Raw genomic sequence first — 15911 nt, 5'->3', positions numbered from 1 at the left:
AAAGAGAAAACGTTAAAAGAAACCAGAGGAAGACACACTTTACTTTCACAGAAGCTATGAGAGGAGGAACAGCTGACTTTTTAACCTGAATGATGGGAGTTAGAAGACAATGGGATGGGTGAAATGCAGGAGAAAATAACCTCTAACCGAGGATTCGACCATCAGTGAAAAGTTCCTTCAATAATGAAAATAAGATAAAAATATACCAAACCAAAATGGAGAGATTTTTGTTGCCAACAGGCCCATACTCAAACAGCTGCTGAGTGGAATTCTGGTCCCAGAGAGAAGAAAAATGTAGATTCAGGGAACAACAAATTGCAGGAGGGACCATCAAGATGGAGGAAGAGTGAGATGTGGAGATCGCCTTCCTCCCCACAAATACATCAGAAATACATCTACATGTGGAACAACTCCTACAGAACACCTACTGAACGCTGGCAGAAGACCTCAGACTTCCCAAAAGGCAAGAAAGTCCCCATGTACCTGGAGAGGGCAAAAGAAAGAAAAAAACAGAGACAAAAGAATAGGGATGGGACCTGCACCAGTGGGAGGGAGCTGTGAAGGAGGAAAGGTTTCCACACACTAGGAAACCCCTTTGTGGGCGGAGACTGTGGGTGGTGGAGGGGGGAAGCTTCGGAGCCACGGAGGAGAGCGCAGCCACAAGGGTGCGGAGGGCAAAGTGGAGAGATTCCCGCACGGAGGATCGGTGCCGACCAGCGCTCACCAGCCCGAGAGGCTCGTCTGCTCACCCGCCGGGGCGGGTTGGGCTGGGAGATGAGGCTCCGGCTTCGGTGGTCAGACCCCAGGGAGAGGACTGGGGTTGGCGGCGTGAACACAGCCTGAAGGGGGCTAGTGCGCCACAGCTAGCCGGGAGGGAGTCTGGGAGAAAGTCTGGAACTGCCTAAGAGTCAAGAGACCATTTTTTCAGGGTGCGTGAGGAGAGGGGATTCAGAGCACTGCCTAAACGAGCTCCAAAGACGGGCGCGAGCCACAGCTATCAGCGTTGACAACAGAGACGGTCATGAAACGCTAAGGCTGCAGCTGCAGCCACGAAGAAGCCTGTGTGCAAGCACAGGTCACCATCCACACCTCCCCTCCAGGAAGCCTGTGCAGCCCGCTACTGCCAGGGTCCTGTGATCCAGGGACAACTTCCCCGGGAGAACACACGGCGCGCATCAGACTGGTGCAATGTCACGCCGGCCTCTGCCACCACAGGCTCACCCCACATCCATACCCCTCCCTCACCTCAGCCTGAGTGAGCCAGAGCCCCCTAATCAGCTGCTACTTTAACCCTGTCCTGTCTGGGTGAAGAACAGACGCCCTCAGGTGACCTACACGCAGAGACGGGTCCAAATCCAAAGCTGAACCCCGGGAGCTGTACCTCCGGAGCAGCGGATTAAATCTCCACAATCAACTTGACGTACCCTGCATCTGTGGAATACCTGAACAGACAATGAATTATCCCAAAATTGAGGTGGTGGACTTTGGGAGCAACGATATATATATATTTTTCCTTTTTCTCTTTTTGTGAGTGTGTATGTGTATGCTTCTGTGTGTGATTTTGTCTGTATAGCTTTGCCTTTACCATTTGCCCTAGGGTTCTGTTTTTTTTTTTTTTTTCTTAGCATAGTTTTTAGTGCTTGTTATCATTGGTGGATATGTTTTTTGGTTTGGCTGCTCTCTTCTTCCTTTCTTTTTCTAATTACTTTCCAATTTTTAAAAATTTTTAATAATTATTTTTAAAAAATTTTTAATAATTATTTTTTATTTTAATAACTTTATTTTATTTATTTATTTATTTTTTTTTTTCTCCCTTTTTTTCTGAGCCGTGTGGCTGACAGAGTCTTGGTGCTCTGGCCGGGTATCAGGCCTGTGCCTCTGAGGTGGGAGAGCTGAGTTCAGGATATTGGTCCACCAGAGACCTCCTGGCTCCACGTAATATCAAACAGTGAAAGCTTTCCCAGAGATCTCCATCTCAGTTCTACGACCCAGATACACTCAATGATCAGCAAGCTACAGTGCTGGACACCCCATGCCAAACAACTAGTGAGACAGGAACACAACCCCGCCCATTAGCAGAGAGGCTGCCTAAAATCATAATAAACTCACAGACACCCCAAAACACACCACTGGACATGGTTCTTCCCACCAGAAACACAGGATCCAGCCTCATCGTCCAGAACATAGGCACTGGTCGCCTCCACCAGGAAGACTACACAACCCACTGAACCAACCTTAGCCACTGGGGACAGACACTAAAAACAACAGGAACTATGAACCTGCAGCCTGCAAAAAGGAGACCCCAAACACAGTAAGTTAAGCAAAATGAGAAGACAGAGAAACACACAGCAGATGAAGGAGCAAGGTAAAAACCCACGAGACCGAACAAATGAAGAAGAAATAGGCAGTCTACCTGAAAAAGAATTCAGAGTAATGATAGAAAAGATGATCCAAAATCTTGGAAACAGAATGGAGAAAATACAAGAAACATTTAACAAGCACCTAGAAGAACTAAAGAGCAAACAAACAATGATGAACAACACAATAAATGAAATTAAAAATTCTCTAGAAGGAATCAATAGCAGAATAACTGAGGCAGAAGAACAGATAGGTGACCTGGAAGATAAAATAGTGGAAATAACTACTGCAGAGCAGAATAAAGAGAAAAGAATGAAAAGAATTGAGGACAGTCTCAGAGACCTCTGGGACAACATTAAACGTACCAACATTTGAATTATAGGGGTCCCAGAAGTAGAAGAGAAAAAAAAGGGGACTGAGAAAATATTTGAAGAGATTATAGTTGAAAGCTTCCCTAATATGGGAAAGGAAATAGTTAATCAAGTCCAGGAAAGTGCAGAGAGTCCCATACAGGATAAATCCAAGGAGAAACACGTCAAGAAACATATTAACCAAACTATCAAAAATTAAATACAGAGAAAAAATATTAAAAGCAGCAAGGGAAAAACAACAAATAACACATAAGGGAATCCCCATAAGGTTAACAGCTGATCTTTCAGCAGAAACTCTGCAAGCCAGAAGGGAATGGCAGAACATATTTAAAATGATAAAAGGGAAAAACCTACAACCAAGATTACTCTATCCAGCAAGGATCTCATTCAGATTCGATGGAGAAATCAAAACCTTTACAGACAAGCAAAAGCTAAGAGAATTCAGCACCACCAAACCAGCTTTACAGTAAATGCTAAAGGAACTTCTCTAGGCAGGAAACACAAGAGAAGGAAAAGACCTATAATAAGTAACCCAAAACAATTAAGAAAATGGTAATAGGAACATATGTATCGATAATTACCTTAACTGTAAATGGATTAAATTCTCCAACCAAAAGACATAGACTGGCTGAATGGATACAAAAACAAGACCCCTATATATGCTGTCTACAAGAGACCCACTTCAGACCTAGGGACACATACAGACTGAAAGTGAGGGGATGGAAAAAGATATTCCATGCAAATGGAAATCAAAAGAAAGCTGGAGTAGCAATTCTCATCAGACAAAATAGACTTTAAAACAAAGACTATTACAAGAGACAAAGAAGGACACTACATAATGATCAAGGGACTGATCCAAGAAGAAGATATAACAATTGTAAATATTTATTCATCAAACATAGGAGCACCTCAATACATAAGGCAAATGCTAACAGCCATAAAAGGGGAAATCGACAGTAACACAATCATAGTAGGGGACTTTAACACCCCACTTTCACCAATGGACAGATCATCCAAAATGAAAATAAATAAGGAAACACAAGCTTTAAATGATACATTAAACAAGATGGACTTAACTGATATTTATAGGACATTCCATCCAAAAACAGCAGAATACACTTTCTTCTCAAGCGCTTCATGGAACATTCTCCAGGAGAGATCATATCTTGGGTCACAAATCAAGCTTTGGTAAATTTAAGAAAATTGAAATTGTATCAATTATCTTTTCTGACCACAATGCTGTGACACTAGATATCAATTACAGGAAAAAATCTGTAAAAAACACAAATACATGGAGGCTAAACAATACACTACTTAATAACCAAGAGATTGCTGAAGAAATCAAAGAGGAAATCAAAAAATACCTAGAAACACATGACAACGAAAACATGATGACCCAAAACCTATGGGATGCAGTAAAAGCAGTTCTAAGAGGGAATTTTATAGCAATACAATCCTACCTCAAGAAACAAGAAAAATCTCAAATAAACAACCTAACCTTATACCTAAAGCAATTAGAGAAGAAAGAACCAAAAATCCCCACAGTTAGCAGAAGGAAAGAAATCATAAAGATCAGATCAGAAATAAATGAAAAAGAAATGAAGGAAACAGTAGCAAAGATCAATAAAACTAAAAGCTGGTTCTTTGAGAAGACAAACAAAATTGATAAACCATTAGCCAGACTCATCAAGAAAAAAAGGGAGACGACTCAAATCAATAGAATTATAAATGAAAAAGGAGAAGGAACAACTGACACTGCAGAAATACAAAGGATCAAGAGAGATTACTACATGCAACTATATGCCAATAAAATGGACAACCTGGAAGAAATGGACAAATTCTTAGAAAAGCACAACCTTCCGAGACTGAACCAGGAAGAAATAGAAAATATAAACAAACCAATCACAAGCACTTAAATTGAGACTGTGATTAAAATCTTACAACAAACAAAAGCCCAGAACGAGATGGCTTCACAGACGAATTCTATCAAACATTTAGAGAAGAGCTAACACCTATCCTTCTCAAACTCTTCCAACATACAGCAGAAGAAGGAACCCTCCCAAACTCATTCTACAAGGCCACCATCACCCTGATACCAAAACCAGACAAAGATGTCACAAAGAAAGAAAACTGCAGGCCAATATCACTGATGAACATAGATACAAAAGTCCTCAACAAAATACTAGCAAACAGAATCCAACAGCACATTAAAAGGGTCATACACCATGATCAAGTGGGTTTTATCCCAGGAATGCAAGGATTCTTCAACATACGCAAATCAATCAATGTGATACACCATATTAACAAATTGAAGGAGAAAAAGCATATGATCATCTCAACAGAGGCCGAAAAAGCTTTCAACAAAATTCAACACCGATTTATGATAAAAACCCTCCAGAAAGTAGGCATAGAGGGAACTTACCTCAACATAATAAAGGCCATATATGACAGACCCACAGCCAACTTTATTCTCAATGGTGAAAAACTGAAACCATTTCCACTAAGATCAGGAACAAGACAAGGTTGCCCACTCTCACCACTATCATTCAACATAGTTTTGGAAGTGTTAGCCACAGCAATCAGAGAAGAAAAAAAAATAAAAGGAATCCAAATCGAAAAAGAAGAAGTAAAGCTGTCACTGTTTGCAGATGACATGATACTATACACAGAGAATCCTAAAGATGCTACCAGAAAACTACTAGAGCTAATCAATGAATTTGGTAAAGTAGCAGGATACAAAATTAATGCACAGAAATCCCTTGCATTCGTATACACTAATGATGAAAAATCTGAAAGAGGAATTAAGGAAACATTCCCATTTACCATTGCAACAAAAATAATGAAATACCTAGGAATAAACCTACCTAAGGAGACAAAAGACCTGTAGGCAGAAAACTATAAGACACTGATTAAAGAAATTAAAGATGATACAAACAGATGGAGAGATATACCATGGTCTTGGATGGGAAGAATCAACATTGTGAAAATGCCTATACTACCCAAAGCAATCTACAGATTCAGTGCAATCCCTATCAAACTACCAATGGCATTTTTCATAGAACTAGAACAAAAAATTTCACAATTTGCATGGAAACACAAAAGTCACCGAAGAGACAAAGGAATCTTGAGAAAGAAAAACGGAGCTGGAGGAATCAGGCTCCCTGACTTCAGACTATGCTACAAAGCTACAGTAATCAAGACAGTATGATACTGGCACAAAAACAGAAATATAGATCAATGGAACAGGATAGAAAGCCCAGAGATAAACCCACGCACATATGGTCACCTTAGTTTTGATAAAGGAGGCAAGAATATACAATGGAGAAAGACAGCCTCTTCAATAAGTGGTGTTGGGAAAATTGGACGCTACGTGTAAAAGAATGAAATTAGAACATTCCCTAACACCATACACAAAAATAAACTCAAAATGGATTAAAGACCTAAATGTAAGGCCAGACACTATAAAACCCTTAGAGGAAAACATAGGCAGAACACTCTATGACATAAATCACAGCAAGATCCTTTTTGACTCACCTCCTAGAGAAATGGCAATAAAAACAAAAATAAACAAATGGGACCTAATGAAACTTAAAAGCTTTTGCACAGCAAAGGAAACCATAAACAAGACGAAAAGACAACCCTCAGAATGGGAGAAAATATTTGCAAATTAAGCAACTGACAAAGGATTAATCTCCAAAATTTACAAGCAGCTCATGAAGCTCAATATCAAAAAAACAACCAACTCAATCCAAAAATAGGCAGAACACATAAATAGACATTTTTCCAAAGAAGATATACAGATAGCCAGCAAACACATGAAAGAATGCTCAACATCACTAATCATTAGAGAAATGCAAATCAAAACTACAATGAGGTATCACCTCACACCAGTGAGAATGGCCATCATCAAAAACTCTAGAAACAATAAATGCTGGAGAGGGTGTGGAGAAAAGGGAACCCTCTTGCACTGTTGGTGGGAATGTAAATTGATATAGCCACTATGAAGAACAGTATGGAGTTTCCTTATAAAACTAAAAACAGAACTACCATACGACCCAGCAATCCCACTACTGGGCATATACCCTGAGGAAACCATAATTCAAAAAGAGTCATGTGGGCTTCCCTGGTGGCGCAGTGGTTGAGAATCTGCCTGCCGGTGCAGGGGACACGGGTTTGAGCCCTGGTCTGGGAAGATCCCACATGCCACAGAGCAACTGGGCCCGTGAGCCACAACTACTGAGCCTGCACGTCTGGAGCCTGTGCTCCGCAACAAGAGAGGCCATGACACTGAGTGGCCCGCACACTGCGATGAAGAGTGGCCCCCGCTCACCGCAACTAGAGAAAGCCCTCGCACAGAAACGAAGACCCAACACAGCCAAAAATAAATAAATAAATTAATTAATTAAAAAAAAAAAGTCATGTACCACAATGTTCATTGCAGCTCTATTGACAGTAGCCAGGACATGGAAGCAACCTAAGTGTCCATCGACAGATGAATGGATAAAGAAGATGTGGCACATGTATACAATAGAATATTACTCAGCCATAAAAAGAAAAAAAATTGAGTTATTTGTAGTGAGGTGGATGGACCTAGAGTCAGTTACATAGAGTGAAGTAAGTCAGAAAGAGAAAAACAAATACCGTATGCTAACACATATATATGGAATCTAAAGAAAAAAAATGGTTCTGAAGAACCTAGGGGCAGGACGGAATAAAGACGCAGATGTAGAGAATGGACTTGAGGACACGGGGAGGGGGAAGGGTGAGCTGGGACAAAGTGAGAGAGTGGCATGGACATATATACACTACCAAACGTAAGATAGATAGCTAGTGGGAAGCAGCCGCATAGCAGAGGGAGATCAGCTCGGTGCTTTGTGACCACCTAGAGGGGTGGGATAGGGAGGGTGGGAGGGAGACGCAAGAGGGAGGGGATATGGGGATATATGTATATGTACAGCTGATTCACTTTGTTATACAGCAGAAACTAACACACCATTGTAAAGCAATTATACTCCAATAAAGATGTTAAAAAAAAAAAAGAACAAATTGCAGTCTCTACCTAAGATGCCATGTCCGACCAGGATTCGAAAAGACAGCACAGCCCCTCAAGTGTGAAGGTGACCAAAACCTCAGCATATGGTGTTAGTCCTGGTTCTGTTACAGTTTACACAGCACTGAGCTTGAATATTCCTCAAAGCTCAGAGAAACTAATTTTTTTAAAAAATGTAGTTCAATTTCCCCTTCTGGGTTTTTCAGTCAATTTTAAGGTTTTTCTGTTTTTGCAAAGAATGTCCACTTCATCTTGATTTAAAATACAATAGTAGGTAGATATGCATAGCATGTCTTCACTTTTCCCATTTTAAAAATGACTGGGTTTTACGTGCCTTCCTTCATTTCTACCCTCCACGTACTTTAATTCCCCCTTGTTTCTGTCTGTCTGTGTAGAAAAGACAGGTGTCTGTGCTTGCAGTTCACACAGGGTGGCCAGGGGTTGCTCACACACCACGCAGCAAAGCAGGTGAGTGGGAGACAGAAAGGGATGGGGCAGGTGGGTCTCCAAACGCCTTCAGGGTGAGATGCGCTTCGGGGATGCTGAGAACGGCTGCTGTTTCTGAACAAACATTGAAACTGCACCCGTGTGCTAGTAACTGGCCTGCCTGCCAGGAGTTTCTGACTCTGCTTTTGAGTCAAGCCGTGGGCTTGCTCTCCCTGGGCCCTGGGGCTGGGGCAGACCAGGCGAGCAGTCTGGACCTGAGCCTGTGAGTGGGAGTGACATGTGTCACTTCTGTGGATGGGAGACCCCCTGGCTCTGCCTTCCCTTCCCCGGCTGAGGTCATGACGGGGCCACGCCACCTGCCATGTCTGAGCTGGATCCGTCTTTGCTGTTAGAGCTGCTGAGATTGGATTTTTTTTGCCATTTACCAATAACCTGAGATGCCATGTAATTCAGTCTTTTTGTCTATTTCACATATTGAGCAATTATCCAACATTTTGCCTGAGGGGTGAAAGGGTTCTGCTACATAAAAATAAAATTTGGGAACCACTAGACTTGAGAGATCATCTTGCAGGGAAGAGGGTGAGAGGGAAGGTCTATATCAGGGACTTTCATTCTGTTAGATTTCACAAAGCAATCAAATTTGGAGAAGAAAATCTGTGACTGTCTTAAGGCTTGGCAACTAATTCGCCAAATAAGACAGCACACACACACACCAAAAATGAACCACTGATCTACCACCATATCAACAATTTTTTTTATCAACAATACTTTATAAAATATTGTTGACAGAATGGTAGATCAGACCATCAGACTTTGGTAAAGTTTATTTTAAGGTTAACTAAGTAAAAAGGACACAGTCTCAGATTAAAGAATAAACCTGTTACCATGAGCACAATTAGCTTCATGGGAAGCTGACCGCACTCTCTGTATTTGTTTTGCTTTGCTACGCACTAGAGAAGATGTCTCCCCAACTTCTCAGTAGTCAGAGGACCGGCTTTTAGGGACCACGGGTCTGGACTCTGGGATCCAGAGAGGCCATGAGTTTGGCTGTGAGCGTGAAGGCAGGTGGCACGATCAGACGGGAGGGCGGAACACACCTGAGCCATCTCCCAAGTTCTACCTGGGCTTCCTAAGAAGCCCCTCCAGGGCGGGGGGGCATGGAGTCTCAGCTGGCCCATCTCCAGGCGCTCTTTCCTCACCTGTACTGCGAGGGCCGCGCCTTCCCCTAGGTTCTCATGACGATTAAACGGGGTGACGTGAAGCTCCCCCCCTGGCAGGTGCGAGCAGGCAGCGAACCTCACGGTGTTATCACCAGAGCCTGGATGCTTTGCCTCTGCTCTGTACACCTGGTCCGCACGCCCCGCCCCGTCCCCCGGAGAACTGTTCCCTGTGTTTGCGCTGCTTCTGGGCGCTGGAAGCCTCCTCTTGGCTCCAGACCCCACAACGCCTGTGTGCCAGGGCTCAGGCTCCTCGGCCGCTGTCGTGCCCAGCACCCACTGTAACTGTCTTCTCGATGTCAAGCAATTCATTGCAGAATCCTGTGTGCTTTTTTGTTTTTTTTAAAGCCTCTTTAAGAGGCTTAGACTTTTTTAAAAATTTTATTTATTTTTTTGGGCTGTGCTTGGGCGGCTTGAGAGATCTTAGTTCCTCGACCAGGAATTGAACCAGGGCCCCAGCAGTGAAAGCGCTGAGTCCTAACCACTGGACCGCCAGGGAGTTCCCTACAGAAACCTGTATTGATGAAGCAAGACCTCGCTCTTGGGGAAGAATCTCTAGGGCAGCTTAAGAAACATCTAGAAGGTGGAGGGGGTGGGAAGGAGACGGCAGGTAACTAACACCGTTTTCGTACTCCTTGTGCTGTCCTGTAGTCTCTACAAAATCATTTAGGCAACAGTGGAATTGCAGATAGAGGAACAAAAGCAGGTATTAGCCAGTTTTCTCCTCTGGAGGCTCGAGCTATAATTTTTTTTAAAGAAAGTGTACCAGTGTTGGTACTTAAAGGCACAGGAAGGTCTAGGTTAATTCAAAAGAAGGCTTTCCTCTCAAAAGAGCCCTGGAATTTCAGTACCGTCCAAATTGCCCAATATCAGCCACCACAGACCTGCTTCCAGGCCAGAGTTGGAGACGGTGGGAGGGCAGAGCTTGACCCTTCAGCTTCAGGCCCCCAGGTCTCCGATGTACCTCCTCCACGCGGGGACACAGCACGTCCGACCCACTGTTAGGGGGCAAGGGTGTCGGAGGGTTAAAGCTGGGGGAGGGACCTCTCATCGCTCACTACAGACAAGATCTTCACATCAACCACGAAAAGAGGCAACCCAACATTTCCTTGGTCTGTGGCAGCAAGACCCCCCTCGGAGGCCCAAGAACCGGCCTCTGGAGATGGTGCAGGTCCCTAGCCCAAAGCCCCCTCTGCCGACTCTGCCAACCTGGCAGGGACGCCGTCTGGGGCTGACTCCAGCGCTGCCCGTGACATCCGGCAGGCGAGGGGGAGAAACGGTTTCAAGAGGGGGGGAGCCAATGCAGATACGGGACTTTGGGTCGGTTGCCACTTTCATTCAATTCACATTTTCTGAGCATCTCTTCTGTTCCGGGCGCTCGGCCGTCCCAGCTCTGGGGATCTGGGGGGAGCCGAGTAGGACGACGCCCAGGCACGAGAACATGTAGAGAGAGAGCGCTGGGAGGCGGAGAGGGGGAGCCTCTCCCGGTCAGGTCCCTGCCGCCTGCAGACCGGTCTCCCCGTGGAGGAGGAGAGGCGGACCACGGACTGAGCCAGTGCTCACGACCCAAGAAGCTCGTGACGCGGCAGAGCCAGGGGAACAGGAGGCTTTTGAGAAGGTTCCCCACTGCTTCAAGGGCGTTAAGTGCCCGGAGCAAAGTACATCCCGTTCTGGAGGCAACGTGTGGGTGCAGGGCAGGGGCCATCACACAGAACCTGGTCTTCTAAGTACGCTTCCCCCCAGAGCAAGGTGACTGGAGCCAGGGGCGGCTGGGGGGCAGGGAGGGAGGAGACCCAGATGTCTGTACGGGTCCCGCATTTCAGATGCTGGTGCTGGCCACTCGGTAGAGGCAGGAGGCCCCAGGGCATGACCAGCCAGGCCCCGCCCTCATACAGGATGGCGCTGGGGGACGTGCCGTCAGCTGCTCACTCAGGGCAAGGTGGCCGGGACAGCGGGACCGTGGCTGGAACTGGATGGATCTTCAGCTTCGCGGAGGCTCTCGGGGGGGCAGCAAGCGTGCCGGTTAGCGTGGAGTTCTGGGGCCAAAACATCGGGGTCCTAGGGCTGACTCTGCCACACGCCAGTGGCCACATGGAACGCAGCGCCATGGGCTTCAGGACTGTCACCTGTACCGGTCATACGTGTATGTACAAAGCCGCCATGAGCAGCAAACGAGGTCAGAGATGTGAGGCGCTGCCTGGCCCACAGCGGACGCTCCAAAACGTCCATCACATTGTGTCAGCGTATAGAGGGCACGCATCGTTAGCACTAATAATAGCCAGGCATCGCTGCCACTGCGAGCTCGGCCCGCTTCCTTCCAGCGCCCGGTCACCTAGTCACATTACGATGGCTCCAAAGGGGCCCCCGCCCTCCGCCCTTGTGAGACGGCATCAGTGGTGCTGCCACGTCGCCACGTGTCACCCACGGAACACAACGCGTTAGCACCAGTTCCTTTTTCATCTCCTTTTTGTTTTTTCCAAAATAGATAATATTTGTGCAGAGCAAATGAAAAAACGAAAAGAAAGCACACAAATACATAAAACCTTGCACGTCTCTCTCCACGTCTGCCCCATCTACACCGCAGCCTCCAGGCTCCCCTTCAGTATCGTGTTTACATACATGCCAGTGAATCTAAACACGCATTTCCGTTCTCTCCCCACCAACGCAGTGACCTCTTTATACAACACTCCGCACTTTGCTTGTTAATTGTTAATAAGACATCCTGGAAAATTTCCCACAACGGGACCCAGAGCGGAGTTGTCCCTTTCCAGCCGCAGGGGGCTCCTCTGTGCGCACGTCCCGTAAGCCAGGCAACCAGCCCCCTGTTGAGGGGCACTTGGATTTAACACCAGCTTGTCAGGGCGCAGCCGACGACATATGGTATCTTACAGCAGCAGGGCATTTCTTCTTCTACTACGGAGCAGTAACATTTAAATGTACACCATTAAAAAAAAATTAAGTAATTAATTAATTAATTTGGCTGTCTTGGGTCTTTGTTGATTCGCGCAGGCTTTTCTCTAGTTGCGGCGAGTGTCATTGCGGTGCGTGTGCTTCTCATTGCAGTGGCTTCTCTTGTGGAGCACAGGCTCTAGGCACACGGGCTTCAGTAGTTGTGGCTCGTGGGCTCAGCAGTTGTGGCTCGCGGGCTCAGCAGTTGTGGCTCATGGGCTCTAGAGCGTAGGCTCAGTAGTTGTGGCGCACGGGCTTAGTTGCTCTGCGGCATGTGGGATCTTCCCAGACCAGGGCTCGAACCTGTGTCCCCTGCGTGGGCAGGCGGATTCTTAACCCCTGCACCACCAGGAAAGTCCTGTATACACCTTTTTTTGTTTTACCAGTGACAAGATAAAAAAAACAAAGGAAGGTCCTGGGAGAGAGGAACACGGGTTGCCTCTCCAGGGAGCCCGCGGCATCTCCAAGGAGTATTCCGAGCTCAGCCTCCCACTGTCTCTTGATCTAAGTGACTCTGCCGAGACTCTTGCACCAGCTGGACCCTCAGTGAGGGCTGGGGACTTTTGTAAAGAGACACCCAGGCCACTGCATGTGGTGGCCACAGCTGAGCAAACACACTTCCCCCACAGGCCCCTTGACTTTGGCCAAGTTCGTCTTGTCAACTAACCTGTAACTCACGAGGACTCTATGTACCTAAGGAACTCCAGACACACGGTGTGTGTGTGTGCAAAGGAACATTTTGTGGGGCATCCAAGTGAGGTGCGCCTGCTGTGCACTGAGCTTGTACTAAAGGGCGTGTGAAGTCGTCTTGGCAACTTCTGTGAAATCACTGCCGGGTGCGATCCCACGTGAGGGTCCGTGCAAGACATTTCTTTTAGCATTATTGTCAGGAGACACCATTTCCCTTGAGACTCTATGGTGGGCCACATGATTCGTTATGTTTCCCTCACGGCCCTGGCTTTTTGAGAATTCGAGAGTCTCATGCTCCGTCAGGAAGACCATTAACCTCCTGATGACCCACGTGCACCCTCCCCGACCCGACTCCCTGGTCTTGACCCTTTTTCTTCCTATTGGTTCTCAACCCCCGCCCCACACCCAGGGTACACTTGGTAACATCTGGAGACATCTGGGGTTGTCTCAGCTGCTTGGGGGGTGCTACTGGCATCTCGGGGAGAGACCAGGGGGCTGCTAAATGTCCTGCAAAGCACAGGACGGCCCATTGCCTGGCCCCAAATGCCAACAGCGCCGAGGCTGGGAACTGGCTCTGGTTCCTCTAACGTTAAGGCTCTGTGGGGAGCTTCTGAGACCCTGAAAAAATGTGAGGACCCTTGATTCCTAGAGCTGGTGACGGCACGTGGGAGGGTGACAGGCACTGCCCATGGAGAGAGGTGCGCTGACGCACGCTGTGACCGCAGGGCTGACGCACACACACTGTGACGAGTGGCTGACACACACACACACACACGCACACCGTGACCGCAGGGGACCCACCTTGAGGAGCCTGAAGGCCGTCATCCAGCACGTCCGGCTCTGCTCGTCCTCGGCACAGAGCAACCGCAGCTCCTTGGCCTCGTTCCTGACTCTGTTTGGCTAAAGGAGACGAAGGAAGACCCCGTGAGCGTCACAGGGACTCGGGAACACGCCTCCCGTTAGGCAGGGCTGAGCCCGCACACGGCAGGACCTGCCGGGCATCACTCATGTGCTGCCGGGCACGGACCTGCCCCGGGCGGTTGTGGCCACTTAGTACTTAGCTGAGGGGTCAGCCGTCCTCCCACGGGAGGTCCTGGGGGAGACAAACAGGAAAGAAACCGCAAGGCGGGGGTGGCTGACGGGGCATCTAGCTCCGTGCAGAGAATGCTGACGCCTGGGAGGGGGACCTGCTCTGGGGTCTCAGAAGGAGGCGTCTTCAGTTGCCTCCCAGGAAGACCGAGGACGCAGCCGTGGGAAGGGCCTGCTGGGTGAGCCGGCGTGGGGAGAAGCCCCCAGGGCTCAGGGCTTCTGGAGCATCTGAGTGGCCCCAAGGACGGACCCGTGGAAAGGCCCAGGGGGTGAGACCAATGTTGCCCCAGAGCAGGGGACCGGAGCAGGGCAAGCAGCGGAGGCAGGTGGTCCCAGCCAGAGGCAGGGCTGGGCTGTGATGGGGGAAAGCCTGCAGGCATAAGCTTGGCAGAATGTCTACAGGAACCCTCTGACCGCAGGCCTGTGGGGCAGTGCTGGGGTGGACACTGGCCCAGCTCTCTGCCTCGGGAATCTGGAAGGGGAGGGGGGTCTGAACGACAACCCGAGTCCAGCTGACGCTGCGGGCGAAGCAGAGGCCGCGATACCGGGCACGTGGGCCGGGGGAAGGGAGCACCGGCCGCCTGGGCCCCGACGGCTCCAGCCCCTCCCGAGGCCACTTCCCACCAGCCTCCCATGCACCTGGGCCTTTAGCTGGTTTGAAGTCAGTTCGTATTACTTGTAACCAAAGAAGCTTCACCAAGAGAAGCAGAAGATGGCACTTTCGGATGGAATGGGCTCCTTGTGCCCTGTCTCCTCCTCGGGCTCAGAAGGTAGCCTGGCTGCGGGACTCGGGCTCGCTCACTGGCTGCCCGATGTGGGCAATGGGGCCGGGTCAGTTCCCACCCTGTGAGCACCTGGGAAGACCCAGGAAGACGACGGAGGTAGAAGCCTCAGTAGAGGGTCTCGTGCACAGCGGGTATTCAGTAAATATCTAGTAGTGCAATGACCAGCGTCACCACAGCTTTGCCGAGGGGGGAGGAGCGGGCCCCCCAAAGTGTGTGTGTGTGTGTGTGTGTGTGTGTGTGCGTGTGCGCACACAGGCATGCACACGTATGTCTACATGTGTGCATGTGGTTGCTCACATAGCTGTGTGCATGCACACGCACGAGTGCACATGGGAGCGTATGTGTGAGTTTGTGTCCGCATGCACGTGCACAGAGAGAGGGCAGAGCTGTGGTCACCCCTAGTCTAATGTCCTGGGGACGACAAGCCCACACAGGAGGTGTCGGCTCACTCAGTACCTGGAGGCCACCCAGTGACAGGCTGGCGGTCCCTAAGCCACTGGACCCGTCCACGGGCATTGTCCATCACGGACTCTGCTTTTCTCTGAGCATCTCAGCTACTCAAGGACGGACACGTCATAAGCACACAAGAAATATTTTTATATGAATGAATAAATCTAGTGTGAAACTACATTTCTGTTAAAAACAAACAAAAAAACCCAGCGCCCAAGAAAGGAGGTCCCCGGTTTAATTCCCAGGTGCCCAGTGGGATGCTGTCTGGGCGTCTCGGAAGGCCTGCGGATGGGGTACCTTTATGCAGAAGCCGTAGTCCGTGGGGGCACCGTACTGCTTCCTGCCGGCCATCAGGGAGAAGATGCGGCTGTCCTCCAGGTCGGCCAGCAGCTGCAAGTGTCTGGGCTCCTGCAGGGAGGTGGTCAGACTCACGGGGGAGAACTTCTCAGCACAGCCAAGAGCCAGCGTTTCACGCCCCCGTCAACAGAGGGCAGTCTGTGCGTGC

The 15911-nt window shown here is 48.3% G+C and overlaps 1 protein-coding gene across 8 annotated transcripts in view; it reads right to left on the bottom strand.

Annotated features, from left to right (window-relative positions):
* The window catches only part of GRB10 (growth factor receptor bound protein 10), a 222400-nt gene that overhangs the window by 18959 nt on the left and 187530 nt on the right, over positions 1-15911 (bottom strand). For 7 of the 8 annotated variants that reach the window (XM_057550410.1, XM_057550413.1, XM_057550411.1 and 4 more), the window contains 3 exons: positions 15704-15814; positions 13884-13982; positions 10328-10441 (listed from right to left, as the gene is read on the bottom strand). In XM_057550410.1, coding sequence (XP_057406393.1) covers positions 10328-10441; positions 13884-13982; positions 15704-15814 — 324 coding nt within the window. The remainder of the gene's footprint in view (positions 1-10327; positions 10442-13883; positions 13983-15703; positions 15815-15911) is intronic. The other variant, XM_057550415.1, reaches the window with a different exon arrangement.

The sequence above is a fragment of the Balaenoptera acutorostrata genome, chromosome 7 (genome assembly GCF_949987535.1).
Source record: "Balaenoptera acutorostrata chromosome 7, mBalAcu1.1, whole genome shotgun sequence".
NCBI lineage: Eukaryota > Metazoa > Chordata > Mammalia > Artiodactyla > Balaenopteridae > Balaenoptera > Balaenoptera acutorostrata.
This window is presented reverse-complemented; position numbering and strand designations above follow the sequence as displayed.